This window comes from Vitis riparia, chromosome 4, assembly GCF_004353265.1.
Source record: "Vitis riparia cultivar Riparia Gloire de Montpellier isolate 1030 chromosome 4, EGFV_Vit.rip_1.0, whole genome shotgun sequence".
Lineage (NCBI taxonomy): Eukaryota > Viridiplantae > Streptophyta > Magnoliopsida > Vitales > Vitaceae > Vitis > Vitis riparia.
This window is the reverse complement of record NC_048434.1, coordinates 7,502,744-7,518,117: the sequence shown is the minus strand read 5'-3', so window position 1 is coordinate 7,518,117 and position 15,374 is coordinate 7,502,744. Positions and strand designations below refer to the sequence as shown.

Genomic DNA, 15,374 nt, shown 5'->3' with positions numbered 1-15,374 from the left:
CATAAAAATTCAGTGATGTTAATGGACTGAAGTTCTTTACTAACCTGAATAGCTTGCTGCAGAACGCAGAACATTTCTTGGCTCTGCTTTCTTTTTAGGACAACATCATCCTGCTCCCGCAACATCTCTTTGAAGAGGTTCTCTCTGCATATACACCAGGGAGCACATGCTTAATTGTACAACTAACAGGTTCATGCAGTGTATAGAGGGTGTTTTATAGCTGTAGTTCATACTAGCTATCTTAGTTTCTTTACTGGATGGGCCACAGAATAAGAACAAATGAAAAGATCCAGTTTCCCACTGGATGGGCTACAGAATCAGAATAAATGAAAAGATAAAGCAAACAGAAAATTTCACCATATCACGTTGTTACAGTCCAATCAGTTGAGTTAATTTGACACTGATTCTAAACAGTAAATTAGTTGAACAATCCAAAGCCTACTACTCAACAAGGTAGCTAGGAAAAACTAACATGATTCATGAATTCAATAAAAAAAACCCTGATCATGAAGTTTCATACTACTACACTGATTTCTTAGAGATAGCTTCAAACCACATAAGAAGCTAATTTAAATAGACCATTTGAGAGTGAGAACCCTAGCAAAAGACAAGGGTATCATCAGCAAACAACAAATGTTAAACCTCCATGTCCTCTTCCTCCCTCACCTTGACCCTTCATACCAACAAGAAAACCCCCTCTCTAGCTCTCTACATCAAGCAACTGAGGGCCTCCATTGCTATCACAAACAAATAGGAAGAGAGAAGATCTCCTTGTCTTAATCCTCTAAAATTTTGGAAGAAACTGGATAGGGTACTATTTACAAGGACAGAGAAATTTTCTGTAGAAATGCACCATTACATCCATCTAATCCACTTTTGGCCAAAGCCCATCTTAACCATAATAGCTAGCAAGAACCCCCAATGAACGTGATCGTAAGCCTTCTTAATGTCTAATTTGCATATAACACCACTAGAAGTGCTCCTCTGCACAAAGTCAATAGCCTCTAGCAATAAGAGCCATGTCAAGAATTTGTCTTCCCTCTATAAAGATATTCTGAAACTTGGGAACTACTCTTCCAGTCACAGTACCTCCTTTCTCAGCCTATTAGCACAAACCTTAGTGAATGCCTTGCACAACCAGCCCACCAGATTAACAGGCCTAAAATCTTTCAAGTCCTTGGGACCACCTTTGTTAGGAATCAACACTAGAAATTACTAGAAATGCAGCAGGTTGTTCTTATATATAAGGTAATTTAAGGGATAGATTCATGCATACATACTTGAAAAGAAATTACTAATGTTGATGACTTGTGGAAAGTCATCTCCAAATGAAATAACCTAACTTATTTTCATTCTAACTTGGAATGCAGCATATGTAATGAATAAAAGTGGATCTGATAAATACACACTATGTGCAGATAAATGTTCGGTGTAGTCACAAACTGGTAAAAGATTGGAGAGGGTTGTGAGAAGTTCCAGGTCCAACTCTCATTGGGGATAAAAAATTTACTTACCAAACAAACAAACAAATAAACTAGAGAATAAGGCTAATTAAGAAGTTAGAATTTCATTATGATGGAGATCTCTTCACAACTATGAATACAGAAAGCCATCCTATTTAAACCCTAAAATTATAGCAGCCAAATTTATATACTGGCATCATTACATTTCAAGAATAATTTTATGAGAATTAGCATTGAGGACCTCCAAAAGGAAATGAACTTTTATATGTGCTCATGCTGGATAGAATTGATAATCAAAGATTTCTATTTTGTACCATATTCATACCTGTATAGTTTTTGTACAAAGGCATTAAGCAGGTCCCTCTTTGTATGATTGACCTAGATGAAAGGAACAAAAGTGGAAAATAAATAAATAAAACTAAATTTTAGAGCTAAAGAGGGAGTTATCCAAATATAAAGTTTAAGAAATGCAGAACGAAAGAGAGACAGGCTTATTAACATACCAGAAAATGCATTATAGCTTTAGGAACGAAGTCTTGAACGTTCTTTCTAACAATGTCATAATAAGACCTCAGGAGTAATTTGGTTACTATTACTTCCACTGCTTCACGCTCTGTTTGTGTTTCTAGTGGCTTTAAGATGGGTGGAGGCTGATGCCAAAAGGAGACAGATTTGAATCAGGCAATAGAGAAGTAAGATCACAAATTAAAAATGAAGAAATAATATCCATCCTAACACAATTACGTCTCTCAATTGTATCATAGAGGGCAACAGCTCCATATCATGAAATGTTTCACCAAGAGCTGTGTTAGCTGAACAATCATTAGGTGATGCCCACTTCCCAATTATTGATGAAATTCCCCAAGTTCTCGAGTATGCATTACCTGTAAAATTGCAAGCAACAGTTTGTGACTTATATAATTAATAATCTCAGCTTATGTTTCTGTGCAGAAACTGCTTGGCCCAAAGTGTGAGTGGCCACAGCCACCTTTTATCTATATACCATTCAAAAGCACTTAATTTATGAAAATTTTACTACAACCTATCTTATTTCCATGTCATACGCACGGTTTAATATCTAAGAAATTTAGGGGGTTCCCCAGCAATTTCCACAATATTCTATACCAAATTAGATTGGAAGTTGGCAAACTACCTCAATGAAAATTGAAAACTAATAAAAAAAAACAAATGCATGCTGTCGAAAAATATAAACATGAACTGGCTCGTGATACATATATGTCACACTCCAAGATTCTAGAGCATAGCCTACTCAAGAGTGTTGTCTGACTTAACAATCCAAGCATAATATGCGATGGACAGGTTCAAAAGTCCATGATCATCAAGTTATGCTGGCAAACAAATAATAATTGATGACTTGGAAGTGAAGAATTTAGATGAGTTTAGAGAGTAGAAAGTCATGTTAGTGGTAGAAATGCCTAAAAGTTGTGGTGCTAAGCAGCATCCAGTTAAAGTAACAAAGCCAAAGCATCAGTTCAAAAATGTTCCTTGAAAAGGAACATTGAGTTGATATAATTCGGCATGCACATCAAGCTACAAAAGAGCATATATTTTAATTCTACTGCTTGTCCTCCAGTATGATTAAATCCTCATTTTATCTCACTTCATGCATTAGGAAGCCAAATCATTCAAGTTCTTTAAGATCATTGTTATTTATTTATGTATTTCTTTACTATTAACCATAATCACATTTTATATTTTCCAGAATTCCTTTTGACTGATTTTTAGAAAGGATGGGCCCTGCGCTTCCAAAAATACTTACACCTATAAAATATGTAGACTTGTGAAAGAGTTATTTAAAAACTGATCTGCTACTTAGAAAAAAAAAATTACAAGATATATAGAATACACTAGTTGACCTATAGAGCTCTAAACTAGGAAAAATATCCTAATATCCTATAGTAGCAAAACACATCAATGGAAATAATACAACTCTAAATATACAACTAATTTACAGAAAAAAAATGCTTATTCCAACAAATTATTGTCTATTCTAACACTCCCCCTTAAGTTGATGCAAAGATATTTCGCATTCCATGCTTGCTAATTATCTGTTGAAAGTTTTCATTGGACAATCCTTTTGTGAGCACATTTGCAAGCTGGTTGGAGGGTGAAACATATGGAGTACAAACTTGTCTATAGTCAAGATTTTCTTTTATAAAAATGCCTATCAATTTCCACATATTTGGTCATGTCATGTTGAACTGGATTATATGTTATATTTATAGTTGTTTTATTGTCGCAATAAAGCATCGTTGGACTCTTCACTTTCACTTTCACTTTCACTTTCAAATCTGAGGGTATTATCTTCAGCCAAAGCAATTCGCATATCCCTTGCGTCATTGCCCTAAACTCTGCCTATGCACTAGAACAAGACATCACCAATTGTTTCTTGCTTCTCTAAGTGACCAAATTCCCTCCTAAGAAGGTGCAATTCCCCACAATCGATCTTTTGTCTGTCATAGAACCAGTCGAATCAACATTTGTATAAGCTTCTAACTTAAACTCATCACCTTTCTGAAACAAGAGTTGTTTCCCTAGAGTTCCTTTCAAGTATCTAACAATTCTGTAAATAGCTTTAAGATGTGGCCTAAGAGGAGCATGCATAAACTGACTTACCACACTTACAACGTAAGTTATATTCGATCTTGTGTGTGATAGGTAAATAAGCTTCCCACCCATTCTCTAATAAATACCTCGATCAGTTGGTTCTTCCTTCTCTTATTTTTCTCCTAGCTGGTGATTAGCCTCTATTGGAGTATCAATAGGTTTGCAACTAGCCATACCTGTTTCTTGAAGGAGATCTTGAGTGTACTTTTATTTGGAGATAAAAATTTTGTGTTGAGATCTAACTACTTCAATTTCTAGAAAATATCTTAAACTTCCAAGGTCTTTAATTTCAAATTTTTTTACCAAATAGACCTTCAATCCTAACATCTCCTCATTGTCATCACCAATCACAATAATATCATCCACATACACAATTAAGACAGTAACTCTCCCAATTGAGGATAGTTTTATGAATAAGGTGTGATCACCTTGACTTTGGGAATAGCCTCTATCAAGCATAGACTTGGTAAATCTCCCAAACCATGCTCTTGGTGATTGTTTTAGTCCATGGAGGGATTTTTTCAATCTACATACCTTGTTTTTCTGTCCTCTCTTCTCGCATCCTAGAGGTATGTCCATATAAACCTCTTCTTCTAAATCTCCATGAAGGAATGCATTCTTCACATCAAATTGATATAGAGATCTATCCTTAATGACCAAATAAATGGTATTCATCTTTGCCACTGGTGCAAATGTCTCGTGGTGATTAATACCATAAGTTTGAGTGTACCATTTGACAATAAGTCTTGCCTTGCATCTTTCCTTTAATCCATCAGATTTGTACTTCATGGTGAAGATCCATTTGCAATCCATGGGTGTGTTTCCTTCTACTAAATCAACAATCTCCTAAGTCTGGTTTTTTTTCAATACTATTACCTCCTCATTCATGGCATCTTTCCATGGTTTTGAGTTTAAGGCTTCTTGAACAATTGTGGGTATTTGTTGAGACAACTTGTGAGAGGAGTATAAAGGTAAAAATTTATCGTTATTTTCATTACTTGTTTCAAGGTTGACAATTGGAGTTGGAGAAGTAATGATGGATCTTTTCTTCCTGGGGTACACATTGAAAATTGGAGTCTTAGGTCTCTCCGCCATGGTTTCATCATTTGTGAGAGCATTAGAAGAAGTTTCAGCAGGTATTGTTGGTGAAACACTATTTGATTGATTATAGGAAGGATTTCTGGGATTATCTCTCCGACTTGGATGGACGACCATTCTATTCCCATCATCGTTATCTACAATTTCAGCTACTATATCATTCATTTCAGCAACAATTTCAGCAGCAACTACATCATTCTTTTCAGCAGCAATGATATTTGTTCCTTCTTTCAATTCTTTTTCCACATCCGAATCCCACCTATCTTCCAATCTTGATATATTCTCCCCCTAAAGATAGGTGTTATTAAGGTATTGTTGATTCTTTACAAAAGTCACATCCATAGTGATATAATGCTTCTTCGTAGGAGGGTGATAGCACTTGTAGCCTTTCTTTGTGGGGGAGTACCCTAAGAACACAATCTTCACAACTCTAGGATCCAACTTTCCACGTAATTGGCCATGGATATGAAAATAGGATACGCATCTGAAGACCTTTGGTGGTAAAGCGACTACTCCTTAAAAGTTGGGAAATAGTGTCATGAGTTTCTTCACCAGTGCTTGGTTTTCTAGGACTTTTGTTGGCATTCTATTGATCAGGTATGCAACTATTAGTATAGCATCACCTTAGTAGTGTTTCAACACTTTCATTTGGAATAAGAGAGCACGAGCTACCTCTAAAAGATGTCTATTTTTCTTTTAGTCATTCCATTCTGTTGTGAGGTATCAACACATGTTGATTGATGTAGAATGCCTTCATTGCTCAAGTAATTCATCAATTCCTAATTGAAATATTCTTTGTCTGTTTGAATTTTGGCTCCAAATTGAGTGTTAACAAATTTGTGAAATACAGAAAAAATTAAGAGCACTTTAGACTCTAACTTCATGAGATAAACCCTGGTGGTCCTAGTGCAATTGTCTATAAAAATAATAATGAGCACTAGAAATATTGGTTAACACAGGATAGGCCCCAAACATCTAAACGAATTAAACTGAATGGGGAAACAAATTGAATCTCTTTTATTGAAAATCTCAAGCAATTATGTTTAGCAAGAGTACATGATTCACAATGGAACTTGCTAATATTTATTTTCTCAAATGAGAGAAAACAACCTTTTTAACAAAGGTAAAGGGAGGGGGGTGTCCTAAACGGTTATGCCAAAGAACGATTTGGTCCAAACCGGTTTTGTGGGCTGAAACTAGGCATTGAGACTCTTTACCTCCACTTCTGCAATTGGTCTCCAAGTAGTAAAGTCCATCTTTTAGCTTACCATGCCCAATCGTCTTCCCTAAATGATCCTAAAAATAACAACCCGATTGAGCCATGGAACATGAACCTGAATATGACGAGGAATTTGCATTAGAATTCTCAAACTCGTTCAACAATTGTTTCAGCCTCTCAATATCAGATTTATTAAATCCCATCTGTGCTAATTTTTCTTTAACAATGGTTGTGTGATTGCCTTGTCCTAATCTAGTAGGTTGATTTCCTCCTTTGTTGCCAATTTGTTTCTGGTTTTGAGGCTTTCCATGTAGCTTCCAACACAAGGCTCTTGTGTGTCTTGATTTGTTGCAATAGTCACACCACATTTTATCCGTGTCCACTAGTTTCTTGTTGTCACTTACAATTTGGTTTTGTTTGATCATTGCTAGAGAAGAATTTTCTGTTGTGAGACTTTCACAATTTTCAGTTTTGTTGCCCATCAATTCTTTGCAGCTTTCCTCCCCACAAATGTGTGAAAAAGCTTCATTAAAATCAGGAAAAAGGTCTTTTCCTAGTATTCTTTCACATGTTTGATCTAATTCAGGATTAAGTCCCAACAAAAATGGAAAGACTCATTCTATTTCCAACATGTCCCTCATCTTCTTTGAATCAACAGTAGATTTCATCTCCATGTTTTGGTAGAGATCTAACTCCATCAATAACCCTTTGAGAGAGTTATAGTATTCCATGACACTTGGAAGTCCCTTACTTTGTAGTCATAATCTGCCACTTGATCTGAAAAACTTAGGAGGTCAAACCAACCTTGGAATAGGTCTTATTAACAGCTTCCCAAATGTCTTTAGCCATGGGAAGAAGTAGATATGTCTTACTAATCTTACATTGCATGGAGTGTAGTAGCCAAGACATTACCATTAAGTTTTTTGCCTCTCAAATCTCATACTAAGGATCACTTTCAAATGGTGGTCTTTTTGTCCTAATAACATATTTGAATTTCTCTTTGCTTCTCAGAGAAGTTTTTACAGATTAGACCACTCCATTAAGTTGCTGCCATTTAGTTTTGACGTGGCGATTTGAATGGTAGGATTTTCAAAGTGTATGGATGCCTAGGCGCTGAGAGAAGCTACTACTGAAGTGGTGTTGATGGGCTTAGGTGTTTCAAACATGGTTGAAGGGGAATATGACAGTAGGAACTGAATGAGAAGGAGATTTCACAGTAAGACTAAAGGCTGTGAACTGAGAAATAAATGAAAAGGATAACGACGATGAAGGCTATGAAATAGGACACAAAAAGGTGGCTATTAACTCCACCTAAAATAGAACAATAATGAAGGCTGCCTGTAAATCCAAGAGCCTAAATGGCTATGATGCCATGTAGACTTGTGAAAGAGTTATAAAAAACTGATCTATTACTTAGAAAAAAACATCACAAGATATATAGAATACACTAGTTGACCTATAGAGCTCTAAACTAGGAAAAATATCCTAACGTCCTATACATTGCAGAAGGCATCAATGGGAATAATACTGCTGTAAATATACAGCTAATTTAAAAAAAAAATGCCTATTCCAACAAATTATTGCCTATCCTAACAAAATATATTGTACTCCATAGCCTATTTAAGTTTCCACTCCAAAATGCCTCACTGTTGACTTCTGAGAGGATAGTTTTGGTGGATCGGAGTTCCCTTACCTAATTTCCCCATTCCTCTTGGTTTCTCCCCTGATACATAGAAACAAAAGAAGGCATTTTAAAATTTTCTCCTCTTAGCGAACCAAATGACCCATCATGTGCATGAATGTGATAGAAGCTATGGAAAGCGTAGTCTTAATGACCAAGTTGCTTTGGAATTCTCACTCTCTTTACAATCCACTGGGCTATCCCAGGGTTTGGATTCTTGAGTTAGAAGTTGGAAATTGTGCATTCAGGAAGATTCCATAAATATCTTTACTCCTACATGATATGTTTCAGAATAGTTGTAAAGAAAGGAATAGGAAAAATGAAGAGGTCAAGATGACTTTGTTAAAAGTATCCTGACTTTTGCAATATATGTTTCATAATAGTTCAAAAGAAAGGAATAGGAAAAATGAAGAGGCCAAGATGACTTTGTTGAAGTTTGTTAGCTGTACATATCTGTACATACCATAATGTGGTTGTTTCCTTTAGGGATAACACCTTCCTAATCAGGTCTCTCAACTGTATATATATATATGTATTACTCCTCTGATAAGATATAGAAAATAAGAAGGTACCTTGATTTGGTTACATGGTATCAGAGCCATTGGCTCAAAGTCTGGGAGGTGTCAAGATCGGCCGGTACCCGAAGTCCGGCGACCTGAAGCTGAACGCGTGAGAAGCAGGACGCATCAACTCACGCGCCGGCGCGTGGAGGAGCGTAGCAGCTTCTGTTGACCTCCGATCAGTTGCGTGGGTGTCGCAATCCCGTTCTCTGGCCAAGGTGATCTCGCTCCGCTCTTGTTCTTTGAGATTCTGCCCTTGGGGTTCCGTGAATGAACCCTTTCCTGATCCCGATCTCTCTGGTTACCGCGAGTCACCGCTGCGATCCTCGAGAAAGAAAGAGAGAGATTTGTGGATGGTGTTGAGATTCTGCCATTGGGACGCGTCGACGGAGATTGGTCAGATTTGTCACCTTCGCCGGAACCTTGCCCCTCGATCCACCTTCCTGAGACGCCTTCTTCTCAGATACGCGATTCGAACCCCGGTCTCAGATCCCGACACCCTCTCGACTCTGATCACCGGCGTTCCTCCTGCTCCGCCGCAACCCTAGATTCGCACTTTGCTCCGAATCTGGCCGGCTGTTCCCTGTACATCACAGTCGCCGGAAACCGACGGTTGTGATTCTCCTTCCGCCCACCTTGGCAGCCACGACCGCCCACCTTGGCAGCCACGACAGCAATCCATTTTGTCAAGGGGTTTTATAGTTGCCTTTGACGCAATCTTTGACGCTTTTGCCCCTTTGTGTAAGAAAGGTACTTGTCTCTTTCTTTTTGCTGTGTGGTGAATTGTAATTTCGGGTCTGGGCTGATTACTTTGGAGATTGAATTTTATCATGGAAGAGAATAAGCATTCTGTTGCTGATATAGTGCCCATTGTGTCAAAAATAACTGAACACAAATTAAATGGGTCTAATTATATTGAATGGAGCAAGACTATCAAAATTTATCTGAGAAGTGTTGCTAAAGATGATCACTTGACTGAGGAACCTCCTACTGATATCACTAGAAAACTTTGGTTGCAAGATGATGCACGGTTATTTCTGCAGATGAAAAACTCTATTAATAGTGATATTGTTGGTCTGCTGAGCCATTGCGAATTTGTTAAGGAGCTAATGGATTATCTTGATTTTCTGTATTCTGGAAAAGGAAATGTCTCTCGGATGTATGATGTATGGAATGCCTTCCATTGTCCTGAAAAGGGAGCTAAATCCCTCACTGCATATTTTATGGACTTCAAGAAGGTATATGAGGAATTGAATGCAATTATGCCTTTTAGTCCGGATGTTAGAGTCCAACAGGCTCAACGGGAACAGATGGCTGTTATGAGCTTCTTATCCGGTCTCCCATCTGAGTTTGAGACTGCCAAATCTCAGATTCTTTCTGGTTCTGACATTGGTTCCCTTCAGGAAGTTTTCAGTAGAGTTCTACGAACTGAGAATGTCTCATCTTCTCAGCACACCAATGTTCTTGTTGCCAAAGGAGGAAATGCAGAAAATACAAGAAGGGTGAATAATAGGGGCGGAAACAGGGCATTCGAAAATCGTGGCAATGATTCAAGTACTATTGTGTGTTTTTACTGCCATGAGGCTGGCCATACCAAGAGAAACTGCAGGAAATTGCAAAATCGAAATCGGAGAATTCAAACTGCCAATGTTGCTACATCTGATACTGCTACGTTTTCAGACTCCTCAGACAAGATCATCACTATGACAGCAGAAGAGTTTGCCAAATATTCACAGTATCAAGACACACTGAAAGCATCTACTCCTGTTAGTGCTCTGGCAGAGTCAGGTAAAACATGTCTTGTCTCCTCCTCAAACAAATGGATAATTGATTCAGGTGCCACAGATCATATGACAGGTAATCATAAAACTTTCTCTACCTTCAGAACACATTCTGCTCCCCCTGTTACTGTTGCTGATGGTTCTACCTATGAGATTAGAGGGTCTGGGACTGTGAAACCAACATCTTCTATTACGTTATCGTCTGTGTTAAACTTACCAAATTTGGCCTTTAACCTAATCTCTGTCAGTAAACTTACCAAAAATCTGAATTGTAGTGTCTCATTTTTCCCTGATCATTGTGTGTTTCAGGATCTTATGACGAACCGGACATTTGGTAAAGGACATGTATCTGATGGGCTCTATATTCTTGACGAGTGGGTACCTCGACCAGTTGCGTGTGTTAGTACTGCCTCTCCTGTTGAAGCTCATTGTCGGTTAGGACATCCTTCTCTATCGGTGTTGAAGAAATTATGTCCTCAGTTTGATACTTTACCTTCATTAGATTGTGAGTCGTGTCATTTTGCGAAGCATCATCGTAGTTCTTTAGGCCCAAGGATTAATAAACGGGCTGAGTCTTTGTTTGAGTTAGTACATTCTGATGTTTGGGGTCCGTGCCCTGTTACTTCTCAAACTGGGTTTCGATATTTTGTTACCTTTGTGGATGATTTTTCTCGAATGACTTGGATTTATTTTATGAAGAATCGTTCAGAAGTGTTTTCCCATTTTTGTGCTTTCTCTGCTGAGATTAAAACCCAGTATGATGTGTCTGTGAAAATATTAAGAAGCGATAATGGAAAAGAATATGTGTCTAACTCATTTCAGAATTACCTGAGTCACCATGGGATTCTTCATCAAACATCATGTGTTGATACTCCTTCTCAAAATGGGGTTGCTGAAAGAAAAAACAGGCATTTACTTGAGACAGCTCGTGCACTCATGTTCCAGATGAAGGTTCCGAAACAGTTTTGGGCTGATGCCGTTTCCATAGCTTGCTTTCTGATCAACCGTATGCCCACTGTAGTGCTTAAAGGTGATATTCCGTACAAAGTAATACATCCACAGAAATCACCTTTTCCCCTTGAACCAAGAATTTTTGGATGTACATGCTATGTTAGAGATACAAGGCCTTTTGTTACTAAACTTGATCCTAAGGCGTTACGGTGTGTTTTCTTGGGGTACTCAAGACTGCAAAAGGGCTATAGATGTTTCTCGCCTGATCTCAATAAGTATCTAATTTCAACGGATGTTGTGTTTTCCGAAGACACATCCTTCTTCTCTTCACCCACAAGTTCCGCAAGTGAGGAGGATGAAGAATGGCTCGTGTATCAAGTGGTTCATTCAAGACCAATTGCTGGACAATCAAGTGTGGTTGATTCTGATGCGTCTCTTGCTCATTTGGGTCCTGTTGTTACTATTCCTCCTGCTCCAGACAAACCACCCATTGTCCAGGTGTACTCTCGGCGCCCAGTGACAACAGATACATGTCCTGCACCAGCTCCTTCGTCATCTGATCCTTCCAGTGATCTCGACCTTCCTATTAGCCTTCGAAAAGGTAAGCGACACTGCAAATCTATCTATTCCATTGCCAACTTTGTGTCTTATGATCACCTGTCAACTTCCTCAAGTGTCCTTGTAGCCTCTATAGATTCTGTTTCAGTCCCTAAAACTGTTACAGAGGCCCTGAATCATCCTGGGTGGAAGAATGCAATGCTTGAAGAAATCTGTGCATTGGAGGATAATCATACATGGAAACTTGTTGATTTGCCTCCAGGAAAGAAAGTTGTTGGCTGTAAGTGGGTCTTTGCGGTAAAAGTTAATCCTGATGGCTCTGTGGCACGACTGAAAGCCAGACTTGTAGCTAGAGGATATGCTCAGACATATGGAGTAGACTATTCTGATACTTTCTCTCCTGTTGCCAAACTCAATTCAGTTCGACTATTTATTTCTATTGCTGCTTCCCAACAGTGGATGATACATCAGTTAGACATCAAGAATGCTTTTCTTCATGGTGATCTAGAGGAAGAGGTCTATCTGGAGCAACCTCCTGGGTTTGTTGCTCAGGGGGAGTATGGGAAGGTTTGTTGTCTGAAAAAAGCTCTCTATGGATTGAAGCAGAGTCCCCGTGCTTGGTTTGGAAAATTCAGTAAGGAGATTCAAGCATTTGGCATGAACAAGAGTGAGAAAGATCACTCCGTTTTCTACAAGAAAACAGCTGCTGGTATCATACTTCTTGTGGTCTATGTCGATGATATAGTTATTACAGGAAATGATCACGCAGGAATCTCTGATCTTAAGACATTCATGCATTCCAAGTTTCATACAAAGGACTTGGGTGAACTGAAGTATTTCCTGGGAATAGAAGTATCAAGGAGCAAGAAAGGGATGTTCTTATCACAGAGGAAGTATGTGCTTGATCTGCTTAAAGAGACCGGTAAGATAGAAGCAAAGCCATGTACTACCCCGATGGTGCCTAATGTACAACTTATGCCAGATGATGGAGATCCCTTCTACAACCCTGAAAGGTATCGGAGAGTGGTTGGGAAGCTAAATTATCTCACCGTGACGCGACCAGATATTGCATATGCAGTAAGTGTTGTTAGTCAGTTCACATCTGCGCCTACAATAAAGCATTGGGTGGCTTTAGAGCAGATTTTGTGCTATCTAAAGAAGGCTCCTGGTCTAGGCATACTATATAGTAGTCAGGGACACACTCGTATTGAGTGTTTTTCTGATGCGGATTGGGCAGGTTCTAAGTTTGATAGAAGATCCACTACAGGTTATTGTGTGTTCTTCGGCGGGAATCTAGTGGCTTGGAAAAGTAAGAAGCAGAGTGTTGTATCCCGTTCGAGTGCAGAATCTGAGTATAGGGCCATGGCACAGGCTACTTGTGAAATCATATGGATACATCAACTCTTATGTGAAGTGGGATTGAAGTGCACAATGCCAGCAAAGCTTTGGTGTGACAATCAAGCCGCTCTTCATATTGCTGCGAACCCAGTCTATCATGAAAGAACCAAACATATTGAAGTTGATTGTCACTTCATTCGTGAAAAGATTGAGGAAAATCTAATCTCTACTGGCTATGTGAAGACTGGAGAGCAACTTGGGGATATTTTTACAAAAGCTTTAAATGGAACTCGAGTTGAGTACTTTTGTAACAAGCTGGGCATGATCAACATCTATGCTCCAGCTTGAGGGGGAGTGTTAGCTGTACATATCTGTACATACCATAATGTGGTTGTTTCCTTTAGGGATAACACCTTCCTAATCAGGTCTCTCAACTGTATATATATATATGTATTACTCCTCTGATAAGATATAGAAAATAAGAAGGTACCTTGATTTGGTTACAAAGTTAAAGCTCCTCTCGGCTAAGAGTGTCTTTTCATGGAGAAATGGAGGTTATGGAATGGATCCTTATTCACAAACTTTCTCAACCTCCTCAAGGTTTTGGCTCTTTTGATTCTTTTTGGTTGCAAGTTGCCATTACAAGGACTTTGATCTATCTTTCTTTCTTTCTTTCTTTCTTTTTTTTTTTTTGTAGGATAACTCTTTACTTATCATAAAAAATAAGGTAGCACAGGTCTTACTAAGGATGGCTTACATGGAGTAAATAAGGTTTCTAAACTGATACTTTCTTTTTTCTCCTGATAAACTCTGAGTTTGTTACCATTCCAATAAGTCCTTCAAAAGTTACTATTAATACATTTATGATATCAGATATCTATTGGTTATAGGAAGTAAATGCCTTCCAATTTAATAGAAGTGCATTTTGAGTCCACCGAGTAGTCTGGTTCAGGTGATTTTTAAATGGCTTTTATTTGCTAGGAAGTTCTGTTATGCCTATGAATATGGGCCACTGTACTAAAACAAACTTAAAGTATTCCAAATTGATTAATTTACAATTCATTTGAGAAAATTTTTAGGTCACACCATTATGGGTTTTATCCAAGTACTTGGAGAATTAAATGTTAATTATTTGACAATTCTTACTGCTTTCAAACATAGAAAGATCTTAGCCATTATTTTTTTTATTTTAAGTGCTCATTCAAGAGATAACAACCACATCAGGTCAACAACAATAATAGTATCATGATATGTTGACCATGATACTGTTTCAAAGTTATGGACAAAAAATTCAACTAACTAAGAGGACTTTTAAGTTTGTGAGGCATCCACACTTTTCAAGCAAATAAATGATTTCTAAGATGAGAAAATTGTTTGGGACAAAAATGAAAATAAATAATTTTGTAAAGCATCGCATGGTGCAAATGCCACCTATTTTAGGTAGGTAATTTTTTAACTACATTCTTACATAAGTATATTACATACATATGCCCATCAAAGGGCATTTACCCATAAAGAAACTGTGGCAGCACATTTTATGTGTTTAAACAGAAAATGAAGCAAGATGAGAATTAAATAGATTGTAAAAGATAGGAAATCCTCTAAAAGTTTGCAAACATCTAATGACTTAATAATATAATTTAGTATATTACAAAATAGATTGTAAAAGTGATATTTCTTCCCCGAGTTTGATTTTGTTCTTAGAAAACTCATTCCCAGCATGCTTTCTCCCATTTCTTGTATTCAAAGAACAGTCATATAAAACAAATAACTTTAATTTATTAACATCCCATTCTCTATCTGTTTCCAAAGAGTCTCAAATTTCTGTCAGTTTAACAGCTAATTGCTAGATAATTCCTTTTGGCACAGTTGAGAAACATATGGTAAAGCAAGGCTGAAGTTAAGTGTGTACATACTAACAGGAAGGAAACATAGATTGTTTCAAGGCTTAGGTATTGTATTTGTTTTCTCTTTTCCCTGTAATATTGCCTATGTTATAATGATTGATTCTCTATAATCTGTGAATGTAGGCATTACCTAACCACATTAAACTGTGTCTCTTTGTATGTGAACTTGCATTATGTTTTATATTATTGC

General features: G+C 37.7%; 1 protein-coding gene across 1 annotated transcript in view; it reads right to left on the bottom strand.

Moving 5' to 3' along the window:
* LOC117912754 (dynamin-related protein 3A-like) overlaps positions 1–15,374 on the bottom strand; it is a 52,327-nt gene that overhangs the window by 4,442 nt on the left and 32,511 nt on the right. The window contains exons 13-16 of the mRNA XM_034827448.1: positions 2,208–2,347; positions 1,967–2,113; positions 1,789–1,841; positions 45–144 (exon numbers count right to left, since the gene is read on the bottom strand). Of these exons, the coding sequence (XP_034683339.1) occupies positions 45–144; positions 1,789–1,841; positions 1,967–2,113; positions 2,208–2,347 (440 nt within the window). The remainder of the gene's footprint in view (positions 1–44; positions 145–1,788; positions 1,842–1,966; positions 2,114–2,207; positions 2,348–15,374) is intronic.